Raw genomic sequence first — 16,569 nt, 5'->3', positions numbered from 1 at the left:
TTCAAACTCGAGAACTCTTATAACGACACGGAGAACTCTTATGACGACACAGAACGGAGTGACGTGAAACGTGACGTAAACGGAGACTCCGTGATTTCGGCGGCTAGCGGTGTGGTCTAGCAGCTGCCGAAATGAAAGCTATTGCCGGGGTCGCCACCGTCGCTTCGTTTACGTTTGCACCGGCGTCTTGCCAGCGTTGCGATGGATTCCGTTCCCGAACCCGACGACGTAGTTCTCGCAAAAACTCTGGCCTGCATTTCAGCGACCTCAGCCCCACAGAGCGTGCGATGCTTTTGAGGGAGCACGGTTAGGTTAGGCGCCGGCGGGTGGTTTCCCCCTTCCTCAGAGAGCAGCCGTTGCAAACTAAATATCATAACCCCAGTGCGGGGAGTCGCGAGGGGTGCGTTGCGCCCATCGGAGGCTGGCCGGAGCTTTGGGGCCAACGGATTGTGATTCCTTGAACGGAGCGGTTGCACGGCGCAGCAGGCAGCATCGAGGTCTCCCACGGTTGCAAGGGCGAAGTTATTTATTTATTTTTTGCCACAAAAAACAAATGGGTGCTCGACGGCGGTCGCATTTAAAGTCGGCGGCTTGAAACCAAAGCCGGCGCACGATGCTTCAACGGCTTCCGCTAGATCCAACTGGTCCACTGGATCTGGCTCTCTCGCCAACTTGCATGTACCTTCAGATATGTACTGTGAATGGATTAAGGTAGCCGAACTCGAAAAGAACAGCTCCGCCGAACTGCCGCAGCTATTGAATATAACGCGCACCTCGCCGCGGAGCCAAATCAGTCTGGCCGGGCCGGCGGCGGCTGGCGCACTCGGCGCGAAATAGATACATGCTCCAATCTCCCCGCCAATGCGGTCAGAGTGCGCCGAAGCCGCCGAACGCGTCAGTGGTCAAGCGCAGTTGGAGTATAGAGGGTCTCGCTTTGACCGACATGACTTCGCCGTGCAGGGCGAGCGCGCGCTCCACGCCGCAGCATAAACGCGCCTTAACAGAGCCTGCGCTTAACCGCTAACCAACGTATTCAGCGGCGGCATCCATGGGAGCCACTAAAACCCCCCGCCCACTCACTAAATAAAAGAAAAGAAGTCCGGTGCCGAGATTCTGAATCGAACCAGGGCCTTCGGCGTTTGAGGCGGAAACGCTACTGCTCCGCCACGACGGCTCAAGTTACAGCCGTCAATAAAGGCGCATCTAGTGAATGCACTCTTCTGATGCAGAAATCTCCGCGCTTTCGCTACGTATATCCTGGCCTAACAGAGCTAGGCCATCAGCAATTTTTCTGAACTGCCTTGTACCTTGTCTCCCGTCCCTAATAAACGATTTCCGTTAAGTAGTTTGAAGTTGACTGGCACAGCCGGGAATGTTTCGCCGGGCAAGCGTGTGAATACACAAGTGCTGCCTTGTACGATCACCGACCATCGTGCCATCATAGCTTTTCATCGACCGTGGCGATCATCTGACAAGCCTTAACAGGCTCCTTCAAAGGTTAACTAGCACTTGAAGCGGCACTTGGAGTTCCTGTGCTGTTCGGCGCTTGTAAATCGAAGCGCGTCAAAAACAAAACCGCGGGGCACGCAAAGCTCATAGGCGCGAAGCGCCATAACAAATCGAAACTCTCCTGGCCGCCTGTGGCGCCGCCAAGCATCCGTTTTCTTTGCTTCCAACATTCAGGTTGCCTTTTGCCTGCCTTCCTTGTGTGATAAAAGTGCACTATTGGTTTTAAAACAAAACTTACTTCAATATTGATCTGCGCAACCTGCCTTTGTCAGCCTCAGAGATTCGCGAAACCAAGTAGGATGGAAAATTCCTCCAAAGTGGCGTCTCTTGTCCTATGGCATCACCACACTTGTACTTGCGAGATCGGCCTGTGGTGGCGATACCTGTATTTTGGTTCTTGCTATTTTCTACCTTACAAGAGCTTTGTTTTCAGTAATAGCGGCGGTTTTGTGATCAGGAGCTGGTATTCTATCGATACAAGCCAACTTCAATTTCTCCTCAGTGTCCCTTTAACCGCTGCATCACTGCGCCAGTAGGTATCTACGAATGTAACGCCGAAAATGACCAGTTCAGCATATATGGGCATTGACCCATCAATGCTATCACGTCATACCCTTATGGTAGAGCTTATGTTCCGGCTAGTTTTCTTTGCCATTCAGCAGTTGCAGGATGTGAGTGTCATAGCACGACTGCACAAATATATTGTAATAATGCAAAGTTGCTCCTGTATTTATTGTCATCGCAGTGGGGTGCAGCCAGTTGGCTATAAAGTTTCTCTGCTGTGGAATTTGCAGATAACCATGACATCATTTCCATGAAGCTGTACGAGATTGATGGCCCAGGCGAGGTGCGTAGCTTTTCCCACCCTCGACCACTTCGCTTCTGTGCAAGCTGATGCACTGTGGTCTTTGTTTTTTGCAGAAGCAAGGCGACACTCAAGACCGGTCCAAGATTGTTCCTGCCGCATCATTTTTTGCACCACCAAGAGGTATGGTGCACACGTCATTGGTTCAACCTTGTTTTGAGTATTGTGGCCATGGCAACATGTAACCAGGTGCCAGCAGCTATAGCTTCTTGTGCTGCACATGTGGACACAAATGACGGCAGTGCTGCTCTTGTGTTACTACACTGTTACTCTTGCTGCTTGTCCTGTAATCAGTCAAACCTTGTTATAGACAATTCATAAAATGGATGTGTATCGAACTGGCGAGTGCCAAGCTGTGCCTGCTTGGATGACAGGCTTTGCCACCTGCTGGGCTAGTTGGTGTTTATATAGAAAGGACATAGCAGTAGCACTAAATAACACTTTGTCCCTGTTATTTAGCACTACTACTATGTACGGGTGACTGGTGGTGGTGCAGCAAGCGTTCACGCCATAGTTCACTCTTTATCTCTCATTTGCCAGCAGTGCCACAAAAGGGTAGCAAGGCGGTCAACACTCTGCACGGGAGTGGAGCTGGTGAAAATGGCGATAGCTTTTGTCCTGGCATCGTTTTTTTATGTGTCATCATCATCGTTTTCATCAGCCTGACCATGCCCACTGAAGGGCAAAGGCGCCTCCCATGCCTCTCCAATTAACTGCGTCCTTTGCCAGCTGCGGCCACCATATCCCAGCAAACTTCTTAATCTTATCTGCCCACCAAACCTTCTGCCACTCCCTGCTACACTTGCCTTCTCTTGGAATCCAATCCGTTACCCTTAAGGACCAGCGGTTGTCTTGCCTTCGCATTACTTGCCCTGCCCGAGCCCATTTCTTCCTCTTGATTTCGACTAAGAAGTCTTTAACCTGCGTTTATTCCCTCACCCGCTCTGCCCGCTTCCGGTCTCTTAACGTTACAGCTATTTTTCTTTCCATAGCTCGCTGCATTGTCCTTAACTTAACCCTTCGAAACGCCATTTTTTTGTTTAGTTGAAAAGAAACATTTACCTGCCTGAATAGTATATTCAGGCATTAAAAAAGACCAATTGTTAGTTTTCCAGCGCTAAATACTAGTAGTTATTTTACTGCAGGGATGTGCAAAATTTCATACTAAGTGTCATAATTGATGAAAATGGTGACATCGAAATGCTGTGACCTATCAAGTAAACGCCCGAAGGATCGTGGCAATAATTTCTATTTCAAATGTGCACATTATGCTTGAAATTGTGAAAAAAAAAAATGTTACTATTGGCGGCAAAATATGTCTCCACAAAAATGGCGGATGACGTGCTACCATGCTCACTGTTTCGTGAAATTTTATTTACTGCATTCCCTATTATAGCATAAAAAACCACCTCTTTACCACACGAAAGATGAAAAATTTTATCTGAAATAAAGAAATCACTGCTAGGTGCAATCACTCTCAAAAAAAGCTGCAGGTTTGGTTTGTACACAGTTGTGTACATAGCGTATCAAAGGGTTAAGCTGGACCCTTTTCGTTAGCCTCCATGTTTCTGCCCCTTAGGAGAGTATCGGTAGGATACGGCTGTTTTAGGTGACACCACTGTAATGTAAGGAAGCCATTCGAGTTGTCGTTTGACCTGCCGTGTTCTGCAGTGCTATGTAGAGAAGACAGCTTAACTGGCATTTGCCGCTTGGTATTTTTTTGCAGCTTCGAAACGGTGCTAAACTGTGAAAAAGGTCTCTTCCAGAGTCCCAGTTGGATCGGAATTCTCGTTTGAGCAGGTCCACGTTGACTTCACAGCGCGAAACAGGCAAGGATGAAAGACAGAAAACATCCCGGTCGTTTTGTGTCTTTCGTCCTTGTCTGTTCCGTGTGTGAAGTCAACACCATCAGCTCTCCCATTTGGCAATCTTCCGCTGGCTAAATTTCACTTCTGCAGCTTGAAGTTTTTCAGCAAAATTTTATATTACGAATTTTGGCTGTATGGAACTATTTTGTGATTTTTTACCAGTTCACCATAACGAGGTTACACTTAAATTTCTGTTGCACCAATTCTGCCGTCAGCACTGATGATGCAAGTGGTCGGTGAGACCACAGTTGTGTCAGCACTTGCCCTCTTCCAAGACCATGGCTGTTCCTGTTGCATGCAGTTCATGGAGGTTTTGAAGAATGCCTGCAATTTTGCACGCACAGCTGTCGACAGAATGCTTAGTGGCAGTCTCAGATACTCATTGTTGTCTGTGTTTGGTAGGTCTAATGCCTTTGGATCTAGGCAAGCAGTTGGGCCTGATGAAATTCACCATGACTTGGAGTGATCGTGCAGCAGAGGACAGCATGTTCTCGGGATGAATGTGTACAACTGAAGGATTTGCAAATATGTGCTCCTTTCATAAGATGTATATGCTTCTTAGTTAATGTACAGCATGTGAATTGAACTGGTGGGATGAGGGGGCCAAGTAGCACAATGTTGCCCGTGTGTGAGTGGGCAGCCAATGCAAAACAAGCCAAATGTCTTCATAGTGTGCCAGCAGTGAGGTGCATAGCGTAAAGCACAGTTGACATACCTTTCTTTTATCAAATAGTTTCTGCACAACCGTTTGTTGGTTTCTGTGCAAGTGCTTGAAACCACACACATTGTTGCCGACATGCAGGAGGACTGATGGGTCTAGAGGCTTGTGAACTGTGCGATGTCGGTGTGCATTACGGAACCCTAGGGGGTCAAAATTATCCTGAGCCGTCCACTGCAGCGTCCCTCATAGCCCGACTCGCTTTGGGAAGTTAAAACTCCATAAACCAAACCAGGAGGACTGATGACAGGGAACATAAGCTGTCAGCCAGAACCGGACATCTACCTGGTCAAGGCCTGCCTGTCAGCTGGCATTTCAAGCATTTGAGATACTGAACGGAAGCAGGATTACGGCTGTGTGGGAGAAGCCTATCACATAAAGAGGTGCACCAGTGGCATTCTGTTCACTTTACACTGCTTGTTCTAAGTACAGCCACGCAATTTCCGAAATAGAATGCCAGCTAGTGCAAGTGCTGCCTGTGTGCCAACCATTGCAAAAAGATGGTAGCATGAATGCCTGCATTTTCTGTGCGGTCATAGCATGAGTTGTTGCTCAGTGTGATAGAGCACAGCCCTGAATTCATTATCTGCACACAGGCATATCCAGTGTGAATAGACATGTGGCACCACACAAGAAACAGTGCAGTGGTCGGGTAAAACCTGCTAAAAGGGTGCACAGAAATGCAAGATATTTGACATGTATTTAATGCATGCATCACTGGCACCATAAAAAATCAACCACTAGCAACAAGCAGAAGTCTGTTCCTTATGCAGTCTTGTTTAGCATGCATTGAATTGTGTGTGTTGCACAGCTTGTGTAAACTGGAACTTGAAAATGTATGCAGAAATGATTGCAGAATTTGCATTCTTTGTGAGCAGGAGCTCTTCAGGTGTTCGTTCCAGAAATTGGCAAAATTGTTGCCTTGGTGTGTGCCCATTTGTTTTCACAATTTTGATGGGCAACACGTTGAAAGGCGCCTCTCATTGAGAGATGTCTGGGCATAATAAAACAAACCACTGTCCGTAGTGTTTATTGAAAGGAGACTGTACTCCTGTCAGAGAACCACCATGAAGTTGTCATTTGGGAATTTTCAATGGCACTTGCTTAAAAGTAAGTTTGGCAAACTCCTCATTCAGCTCACGAGTAGCCTCGATACTGCTGCTTCAGGAACGTGAATGAATGGGGGCTGAAAGCAAGGGTGTGTTGCAAAGCATGTCCTTAATTTTTCTAACTATAATGTGCTTGTAAATTGCACATCAAGTGCACTTCGCGTGCTTTGCATGTTCTGCCATTTCACCTCTCTGTATGTACTACTGGGGACAAAAGTTTCCGAGATGAGAGTTCTAAGAAAATTGTTTACTGTAGCTCTACCTCGCTATACCCAGTCGCCTGATATTGTATGAAGGCATTAAAGCCTAAATGCTCCTTCCTCTCTTCACAATATGAGGTGACTGGGTAGCGAGGTGGAGCTGCAATAAACGTCTCTCCTAGAACTCGAGTCCCGGAAACTTTTGTCCCCAGTAGTACACCCAGCCAATTTTTTGACGTATCATGCCAGTGTATCCCATGAGGGAGTGAAGTGGCAAAACTGACCAGAATGCGTGTGTCCACAATATGTGTGCCATTTGTAGCCTGTTTCATTCCACTTAGTTGCATGATGCTGCAAGACCAGTTTTATGTTTGTGTGGTAACATTAAAAACTTGGCCAGCTGTAGTTTCTTATTGTCTAGTGGCTTGTATTATCTAAATGAAATGCGGGGAGGGCTTCTCAAATTATGACCATATTTGCCTTGCTGCCATAGGCTAGTCAGCTACACTTTTCTTCCCCATGTCCAAGTGACACCGCAGGAGTCATGGGGACTAAAAGTTTGCCTATCTGTGTGGTGCAGGTAATGTTGTGCTGGGAGTCAGTCCGACAGGGCACTCAATTCGCATGCATTTAGTGTGCTTTCACACCCTGTTCCAAGATAGACATGGTGAATATTTCTGTAGTAAACAACAGTGTACGCACTACTGCTTTTATGCAGAAAAGACACTTCCAGGCCCCACATATCGCATCAGCACAGAAGGCAACATGACACTGAACAAAAGATAACTGAAAGCAATGTCTGAAAGTGAAAGGGCAAAAAACAGTGCACCAGCAGTCTTGTATCCACACCATGGCTTTGGAGAACAGCTGGACTGTCTTCAGTGGCACTTGAGCTTGTTTTACAACACAACATGGGCTATGAGGGAGGGTATTTTCACCTCCATTGAAATACAGCCTCAGCAGCCGTGTGCCTGCCGTCATGAAGTGTCCCATCAGCTGACATCTTAAAGAAGTGGTGCCTCTTTTTTTATACCAGAGTGCCTTTTGACTGTGTTATAGTACATCACCTTCTGTACATGTAATCCGTTTGCTGATGTCATCTGTGACGTAGTTGAAAAAGTGCTTGGAAATGTCTTTCCTGCATAAGAAATAGTGCACGCACTGTCATCCATCTCATCTCAGACATGCAGGGTGTGCGTGCATTAGCTGACCACTGTGTTCACAGCTCGTACTGTTGCTGCATGCAGATCACGTGGACGACCCGCCGCCTGCCATGTCTGGAACCAAGTTCCTCCTCATCGTACTTTGTGCCATTCTTGGGATTGCCTTGTGTATCGTGGTTGGCCTTGTGTTGTTCCAGAAACAACAAGAAACTTCCAGAAAGAGGTTCTACTGAAACTGCTGCCAATAATTCATTCATTTAGGGGGGAGGGACATCAGAAGCAGCCTTACCACACATTTTTCATGTCGCAGCTTTGCCAGCATTCATCAGTGCGACCGAGGCATGACAAGTGAAAGCTTTGTTGGTGCTGCTCCACATGAACTGGCTGTGATTGACAGAACGCATTGGTACCCAACACTTTATTTACACATAGCCACTGTGACTTGCTGCTCCCAGGGCATTCACTGTTGTGGGCATGATGGTTTGGTTTCGGTAAAGAAAATAAAATTTGCAACTTGTCATCGGCTCTGTATTTCTTCCATCAGCACTGCATCCGGTGGAGCTGTTCCTTAACCGCTTCAATATGTTGGGCACTGGAACAACCAAATGCGGCTCAACATTGCATACGCGCAACCGACTGACGTGGACGTACCATTTCTGAATCGCATCCGCCCTGCAACGACAACTGGTTAGGAAGGTGGCACGAGAAACAATGCAAACAGTACTCACTGCAGCTGCAGGTTTGTGACGAGGATCTGCATCTTGCAGAGGTTCTTGAAAAAGAGAAAATACGTAACTGCCATGCAAAGTGGGCTAGAGGCTCGGCTTACCACATCGGAGTTGTGCAAAGCGTGCTCCTGGAGCGCAAAGTTTCTGGCAGTATGCATGAGCGTCTATAAGAAACGAACCAAGCTTATTTCTGCCACTTCCGAAGAAATGGCATCTTACCTCGCTGGTTCTGGATCCTTTGACAATCTGTCTTGCCAGCGATCCAACGCTGTTCACATTTACTTGTATGCGGTCACATAGCCGTTCTTTGGACTCCACAAACAGGCTCCGAGCGCTCGACACAGAACTCATCTTGCTGTCTGCGGTGCTATCTGCGTTTCATGGATGGCAGGCAATGGGCACATTCAGTTTTCCAGTCGTCCCGGACTAGAGTACTGCGCGAACGGGAGGGCGCGGGTAGAGTGAACTAGACTGTCGTGTGCCTAACGAAAGCCGAAAAGTGAGGCAAAAAAAAAAAGGGTAATTTCCGCTAGGATCGCTGCGAACGTTACCCACTCCGTTTCATACTTAGCTGTCTACGCAGCCAATGCTACGGTGCCTGTTTGCGATCCTCGTCCGCATCATAATATAGTGCGTCAAAAATAAAAATAGAAATGAATTGACAAGCAAAGTGAACAGTAGTTGATATTATAGTAGACCGATGGAAGTGTTTTATTTTGCAAATAGATTGATTTTTCTTTTATGTTTTCCAGAACCGAGTGACGCAGATTTTTCGTTTTATCAGGCGCCGGCTGTATCAGGTTTTCGCAGCTGAGCCGGCAGGTCTGTTTGTGAAAATGGCGTCGCTGTCACTTGCTCGCTTGTTTTCTTCCGCCGCTTCGACTTCGAAAACATCTCCTGTTCGCCTCTTTTCCAAGGTGAAGTCTCCAAAGTTTTCTAAAGACTGCAAGGCGGTGATAGTTAATGTCTACGCAAGCATAAGGAAGCTCCACCCCGAGAAGACTGTGCGTGACGTTCTCGCAATTGTGGTAGTGAGCCCTCGGACAGTTGTGAGGTTTAAGAAAGAAGGTCTTTCTGGCGGAGTAAAATAATTGAAGCCACACTGAATTCTATCACCCCACAATTAATGATTCATTGTGTGCAGCATGCGAAAAAATCCGTGAACACCGAAAAACAGCGCCTCTCAGCACGTCCGTTGCCAACTCTCACTTCACTTTCGTTTCCCTGCGGAAAAAGTTAACAGCACGCTTCTTATTAAAGAAGTCATTTCATTTTGATAACAAAAAAGGCCACTTATATATGGCTTGCATTTAGACTTTCTATCTAGAGATTCGCCGAAAAAAGATAAAAAAAAGAACAAACCTACGCTGAGGATCGAACCTGGGCCCCCTCACAAAATGAACAAACATGCCCGCGCTTCGTACCACTCAGCCACGACGCGAGGCGGAGTGACACATTTTGTTAGTTTTTTTTTTGACGGACTACTTCCGTACCTTTGGCTGTGTAGACAGCTATGTATGAAACAGAGGATGGATGGATGGATGGACACGGCTGAACCCTTTACATCGGGCGGTGGCTCAAGCCACCTAGCCATGTCTTGTGAAATTTTACTCCTGTCTTGCTTTTAGCCACCAATCAGATAACCTTCGCTTGGTTACTTCTAACCTCTTAAAATCCACTTTCCCTTCACTATCCCTAAACCCCAATGCCTTGGGTAAGTCAGCCCCGCTGCCTTCCACTGTAGGGTGAAGCCCTTTACAGAAAAGTATCAAGTGTTCAGCTGTTTCCTCCTACTCTCCGCACGCAATGCACAAAGTGTCTATCTCCTGGTACCTGACTCTATACGTCTTAGTCCGCAAAACTCCAGTCCTGGCCTCAAACAACAAAGAACTTCCCCTACAATTATCATAGATATTTTCTTTGACAATTCCCTGTTTAAATGTCCGGTATGTTTCTAGTGCCGATTTCGTCAGCATCCCTGTTCGTCAGCAGCCCGCGCGCTGCGTAGCGTAGTGGTTAGTGAACTCGCTTCACACGCGGAAGACTATGGTTGGATTCCCGCTCAACGAACGATTTGTATTTTATTTTTATTTTATTTTAAATCGCAGTTTTCTTTAGTGCAAACAAGCCGTGGTAGGCAAAAAAAAGACAACCGAAACTGAAGTTTGTGCAGCGCTGCCTAGCTGCTGCCGTGGAACGTGGAATGCACGTTTAGAGCGTAGCTCTATGTTTGGAGCACACCCGACGTTACTCTCCAAGGAAAAGTGACAACGAACGCAATCGCGAATCATGCGCAAGAGACTGGTCATGAAATTAACTGGGATGAAGCAGATATAGTGACAACGGAAAAGAATGTATCAGCCCGCCGAAATCTCGAGTCATTAAAATCATCCAGACAACGCCCAACACAATAAATACGAATGACGGCACATTGCACCCTATATCTACGCGAAATGCCTCAGAACGATAGTACCCTCTACAAAAAGCCCGGGACGTCCAGCTGGTTGCTCATTGTGAACAAGGGAGTCGTAGCGCTCCCTAAACGTCATTATTTTGTTGACCTTGGTCAATGACCAGTGAACCTCAAGCTGTTGGTGCGGCTTTTATTGTTTTTTTTCTTATTTTATTTTGTTTACAAGAGCGGCCACACTATAAAATTTCTTCTTGGGCTCATACCAAATAGAATGATTGCATTTGCGTCTAATGTGTGTGGTGGGCGTCAGACAGATTCTTTTATAACTCAAAAGATTCTGGGTTCTTGGAACTCCTGAAGCCAGGTGATTTAGCCCTTAGTGACAAAGGGTTTCCTAGCATAAGAACTACTGTTGTGGGGAAAGCTGCGGTCTTACTTATGCCTCCTTTTAATGTAGGAGGTGGTCAACTGTCTCGGGAAGCCATGGAAAAAACTTACGAAATCGCACCCGTTCGCGTTCATGTTGAAAGGGTTATTCAGAGACTAAAAATCTACCGCATTCTGAGCAACAAAATTCCTCTCAAGTTGATGCTTCACATGAACAACGTAGTTTCTGTGTGTGCTGCTCTTGTTAATATGCAGCTACCAATCATCAAGAAATAAGGCTGGTGTGTTCACTGCAACTATCATCATCGGTCCAATATGCCAACTGCAGGATGAAGGCCTCTCCCGTGTCCCTCCACTTATGCCAACTGCGGCTGCCTTAACCCCACAAGCTTCCTGATGTCATATCCCAACCTGGATGTGTTGCACTTGCTATGGTTACCTTCTCTTGGAATCCAGCCTGTTACCCTTAGAGACCATAAATTAGCCCCTTTCCTAATCAATGCCTTGCTGCCCATGCCCATTTTCTCTTCATCTCATGTGGGGTGTTAGTAATTACTTGTGTTTGCTCCTTAACCCTCCCCACTCACGCTGTGCAAGCGACATGATGGGCACACTTAGTTCACACTCAAGACCTGAATTCAGTTTTACTTCTCTAAGTTTTGATATGTGTTGAAGGCATCATTACTATATCGCTAAATGCATGTCCACTTACCTGATATAGTTGGGAAGGAAATCACTGGTTTCATGCTGATAAGTTGTTCCAGTTGCTTTGTGTACTGACACGATATTTGAATGCTTTGCGCTTGCATAATATTTTATGGTATTTTCTGGCTCAGTGCTTTAATAAATCCAGCCTCCTTCAAAAGGCTCCAGGCTTTTGCCTTTTTCACCTTAGTGTCGAAGATCTTCAGCAGTTCTTCATTGTTTTAAAGCAGGTGGCTCAGCCTTGAATTAATAACAAATGAGCAGACCTTCACTGTCGTATTGACTTCGAACCTGGCAATTTTTTTCAAAAGCTTATGCACTGTGCTTAAATACAAGAATTCAAATGACTTGCATACTAGCCTAAAGCACTTTGAAAAGGCCAGTGGATAGTGAAAAAGACTTTCTTGGGTTCACATATTAGTTGTTGTATTTGTTATTCTACTGCCATTTTTAATTATTTGCAAATAATTGGATTTCTTAGATTCCTTATGTGTTTTACTCATTTATGCATTTCACGCATTTGTGTCATGCACTGGCACCTCTTCTTTGTACCTTTGGCACAACCAGCAAGTGCACTGTTGTGTATGCAACGATAATGAATGAATGCACTGTGCCACTATTGCAATGCTAAGCTCTGCGTTGTTAGCATATTTTTTTTCTGACTGTTGTTCTCTTTCACATGTGCCATGCCAGTGACAGAAGATTTTTCGCAATGATACCTGATGGGATGTTTTTGTAGTGGCACTACCCTTGTGGTATTTTATGTTCACATTTTAGGTTGTTGTATTCGTTGCCTGCTGCTTTTAGTTGTTGCATATAATTGCATTAATTACATTTCTTATGTGCATTATACTCATTTTGTGTAAGCAGCATTGTTTCTGTGACATAACGCATTTACAAATCTGGAAGAAAGGCTTTGTTTGGTCTTAAGTATGGTGAGAGAGAGAGAGAGAGAAAAACTTTATTTGGTCCGTTAAGTGTTTAGAGTTCGGTCTTCGTCTGCATCGCTGCAGACTCTTGACCTTCAAAGCAGGGTTGGGCTCCTAGTCCAGGGCTCCACTGAGTCGCGCTGCTTCGCTTGCGTGCTGCACCATTGCCCTTTGGGCGGCGAGCTCGCAGCTGGTGAGCCGGCTCCCCTACTGCTCCGCACTCGGGGTTTTGTGTTGGTGGAACGTAAAGTTTCGCTTACACTCCCAGGTTATATGGTAAAGCATGGGGGTTGCCCCGCACCACGGGCATGTGTTCCTATACTGTGTAGGATACATCTTGCTAAGTATATGTAGGTTAAAGAATGTTCCCGTTTGCAGCCTCCACCAACTAGCTGCTTCTTGTTGTGTTAGGCCCTTATGTGGCGGGGAGTATCTAATTCTCCCGCCTCTTTGATAGTTTAGGTATTCTGAAAATCCGATTTCCACGGTGAAGTGCTGTCCCAAGGCGTATGGCCGCTCGGCTCGGTACGTGATCTCTCGAGCCAAGCTGTCTGCCCTTTCGTTTCCTTCTATCCCCGTGCGTGCCGGAATCCAGATTAATTTGTGGGTTGCAGTTTTTCTGAGGTGTACTGCTTCGCGGAGGATAGCTAAGGCAGCCCTGCAGATTCTACCTTTCGTATAGTTTCTGCATGTCCCTTTTGAGTCCATTAGGATGACCAATGATTCGTGTTTTCGATAGCCCTCAGCCGCTACCAGCGCAACAGCGACCTCCTCCGCTTCCGCTATCCTGACGCTATGTGTAGTTGCGCAGGTGATTAGATTGACCTGCAGGGTTTTACGGATCTCATCGGGTATATCGGCGGATCGGTCGAGATGCCCCCTTGGGTCGCGACCCAACCTTGTCAGGAGCGCTCTTCCTGCAGCCGTGTTTCTGAGTCGTTGCAGCTGTGCTTCGTGCTGTGCTTCTGCCAGCTCCACAAAGGTGTTGCTGATTCCTAGCTGCAGCAGCTTCTCATTCGATGTGTTTCTTGGTAGGTGGAGTGCCGTCTTGTATGCCTTCCTTAGGATTGTCTCTGCCTGTTCCGTTTCGCTTTTGATCATGGGGTGGTATGGCAGCGAGTAGATGACCCTACTGACTATGAGGCTTCGTACTAGTTTTAGCGTGTCTTCTTCTTTCATTCCATGTCTTCGGTTGAAGATTCTGGTTATCATTCTGCCTACCTGTTCGGCTGACTTGCCGAGCATGCAGAGTGTGTGGCTGCATTTTCTGCTTGCTTGCAGCCACATCCCTAGGACTCTTATCATGTTTTTCTCCGGGATGTTTTGCCCCTCTAGTTTCACTTCGAGCGGCGCGTCGGTGGGATGTCTTCCTACCCTCAATAGTTCGGACTTTTCTGTAGAGCAGGCCAGTCCTCTTTTCTTCACGTATCTTTCAACGCATGTTGCTGCTCGTGGTAGCAGTTCTTGCTTTTCCCCCAGGGATCCATGGTTCACCCAGACCGTGATGTCGTCTGTGTACATCGCGTGCTGGATGCCCTGGATTCTGCTGAGTCTTCTCGCTAGGCCGATCATCGCCACATTAAAGAGTATGGGCGAAATGACCGAGCCTTGGGGTGTTCCTTTGCTTGGGGTGGCGAAGACGTCACTCCTCAGCTCCCATAGTCCCACCGTGGCCATTTTGTTGGGCAAGAAGTCTTTGACATAGTCATGGATTCTTCTCCCGCAGTTGACGTTGTTTAGCCCCTCCATCATAGCGGCGTGGCCGACATTGTCAAAGGCACCTTTTATGTCGAGTGCTATGACTACGTTCTCCCCTTGTTTGGGCATTGTCTCCAGGACTTCTTCTTTAAGCTGCAGAAGTACGTCCTGCGTCGAGAGGTTTGCCCTGAAGCCGAACATGGTGTCTGGGTAGAGCCTCTTGTTTTCTAGGTGTTGCTGGATGCGTTTCGTGACGATTCTCTCGTACAGTTTTCCCAGGCAAGAAGTGAGGGAGATTGGTCTGAGGTTCTCAATCTGCAGCTTCTTGCCTGGTTTGGGGATCATGACTACTACGGCATGCTTCCACTCAGCTGGCATCTTTCCTTCTTCCCATAGTCTGTTTAGGTAGGCCGTCAACTGGTCCACCACTTCGTCGCTTAAATTTCTTATGAGAGAGTTTCTAATTCTATCTGCTCCTGCCACTGTGTTTTTCGTAATGGCTCTCATTGCCGCGGTCACTTCCTCTCTGGTGATGGGCTTGTCCATATCTGGATTTTCTTCTCCAAGGTAGTTTCCTTCGTAGCCCTTGGGCTCATCTGTGCCGTAGCATTTGGTTCTCACTTCATCGAGGAGCTGCTCGTCTGTTCCTTGATATTGGTGCACTAGTCTCTATATGGCTTTTCCGCTCCCTGCTTTAGTCTTGGTATGATTCATTAGAGACATAATTAAAAACTTTGCGCAGAATAACACAGGACGGGAGGGAGAAACACGCACACACACACACATGAGCGCAAACTTGCAACTGTATTTTCAGAAAAGATACACCGCCTTAAGAAGCAGAGAGGGCGCAAGCGTACAAAATTCAGAACATCACGTGTGGGAACAAAAGAGCACGCTCATAGATACAATAAAAATTGCATCAAGAATAGGCACATGCAGAATCTTATCAGAACTAATTGGATTTGAACAACAAAAGCAGGCTATCCATTGCTGAGAAAGGCGAGTTCTTTTTTGAGAAGGGCCACCGAAGCCTTACTCACGCAGCCTTCCGTGGTGCTAATTTTAAGGGCCCCTACAATTTTCCGGGCCATCCTATCGGAAGCTCTCCCGATAACAACAGTGGAACGGAGGAAAGGACGGCACTGCTGTTTCTTCTTCTTATTCCTGTTAGTATAGTGTTCGCATTTGAGGCAATGCAAAGACAGGTTCGAGCCGCCACTTGCGCCCAGAGAATCGCACAATGTCAAGCTATCGCACAATGTCAAGAGGGTGGCTAATAAGTTCGGAGTTGATGTCGTTTTTACAGCCCCCTTGAAATTGTCCCGCCTGTGCGCCATGACCAGCAGGTGCCAAAGCAAAAGGGCAAAGAACAAATGTGTAATCAAACACCAAACGCAGTTTGTGCCTTGTACTGTTGGTGTGGTGTATAAGATTCCGCTCAGCTGTGGGTCTGTGTACATAGGCCAGACAGGGCGCTGTCTCAATGACAGGCTCAGAGAGCATGCCAATTCTCTGGGCGCAAGTGGCGGCTCGAACCTGTCTTTGCATTGCCTCAAATGCGAACACTATACTAACAGGAATAAGAAGAAGAAACAGCAGTGCCGTCCTTTCCTCCGTTCCACTGTTGTTATCGGGAGAGCTTCCGATAGGATGGCCCGGGAAATTGTAGGGGCCCTTAAAATTAGCACCACGGAAGGCTGCGTGAGTAAGGCTTCGGTGGCCCTTCTCAAAAAAGAACTCGCCTTTCTCAGCAATGGATAGCCTGCTTTTGTTGTTCAAATCCAATTAGTTCTGATAAGATTCTGCATGTGCCTATTCTTGATGCAATTTTTATTGTATCTATGAGCGTGCTCTTTTGTTCCCACACGTGATGTTCTGAATTTTGTACGCTTGCGCCCTCTCTGCTTCTTAAGGCGGTGTATCTTTTCTGAAAATACAGTTGCAAGTTTGTGCTCATGTGTGTGTGTGTGTGCGTGTTTCTCCCTCCCGTCCTGTGTTATTCTGCGCAAAGTTTTTAATTATGTCGTTACACCAACTGGCCCAACGTTCTACCCTATTAAGCTTCATTTCTTCTCCATTGGGCCCTTTTCTATGTAATTCTCCGCCTTTGGAACAGTGCGCGCGCTGTTGCAGTCTTTTAATTGTTGCTAATTGCCGAGCAAGGTCCTATGCCTTTTCGCTGCGGAAGGGCTTGTGCCCTCCAGAGATTGCAATACTCTTTGATGAGAATGGACCGTCCATTGGACACTGGAAAAGAATTGCTAAGATTCTCAAATC

The 16,569-nt window shown here is 46.8% G+C and overlaps 3 protein-coding genes across 6 annotated transcripts in view; 2 read left to right on the top strand and 1 right to left on the bottom strand.

The window, feature by feature from the left end:
• The window catches only part of LOC144109514 (vesicular integral-membrane protein VIP36), a 49,308-nt gene extending 41,356 nt beyond the window's left edge, over nucleotides 1-7,952 (top strand). The window contains exons 7-9 of the mRNA XM_077642341.1: nucleotides 2,304-2,356; nucleotides 2,431-2,497; nucleotides 7,517-7,952. Coding sequence (XP_077498467.1) covers nucleotides 2,304-2,356; nucleotides 2,431-2,497; nucleotides 7,517-7,665 — 269 coding nt within the window. The 3' untranslated portion in view covers nucleotides 7,666-7,952. The remainder of the gene's footprint in view (nucleotides 1-2,303; nucleotides 2,357-2,430; nucleotides 2,498-7,516) is intronic.
• Nucleotides 7,836-8,729, bottom strand: BORCS7 (BLOC-1 related complex subunit 7). 2 transcript variants are annotated; one of them, XM_077642351.1, is made up of 5 exons: nucleotides 8,380-8,729; nucleotides 8,262-8,324; nucleotides 8,161-8,204; nucleotides 8,084-8,104; nucleotides 7,836-8,024 (listed from the first exon to the last, which is right to left on the bottom strand). In XM_077642351.1, the coding sequence occupies exons 1-5, from the start codon at nucleotides 8,509-8,511 to the stop codon at nucleotides 7,973-7,975; spliced, it is 312 nt and encodes a 103-aa protein (XP_077498477.1). In that variant the 5' UTR covers nucleotides 8,512-8,729; the 3' UTR covers nucleotides 7,836-7,972. The 2 variants fall into 2 exon arrangements, with proteins under 2 accessions (XP_077498477.1, XP_077498484.1); XM_077642358.1 differs by lacking the exon at nucleotides 8,084-8,104.
• Nucleotides 8,730-8,865: 136 nt separating this feature from the next.
• LOC144109540 (uncharacterized) overlaps nucleotides 8,866-16,569 on the top strand; it is a 30,592-nt gene continuing 22,888 nt past the window's right edge. For 2 of the 3 annotated variants that reach the window (XR_013309617.1, XM_077642375.1), the window contains exon 1: nucleotides 8,866-9,077. The gene's annotated coding sequence lies outside the window, so the exon portion shown is untranslated. The other variant, XM_077642368.1, reaches the window with a different exon arrangement.

This window comes from Amblyomma americanum, chromosome 1, assembly GCF_052857255.1.
Source record: "Amblyomma americanum isolate KBUSLIRL-KWMA chromosome 1, ASM5285725v1, whole genome shotgun sequence".
NCBI lineage: Eukaryota > Metazoa > Arthropoda > Arachnida > Ixodida > Ixodidae > Amblyomma > Amblyomma americanum.
This window is presented reverse-complemented; position numbering and strand designations above follow the sequence as displayed.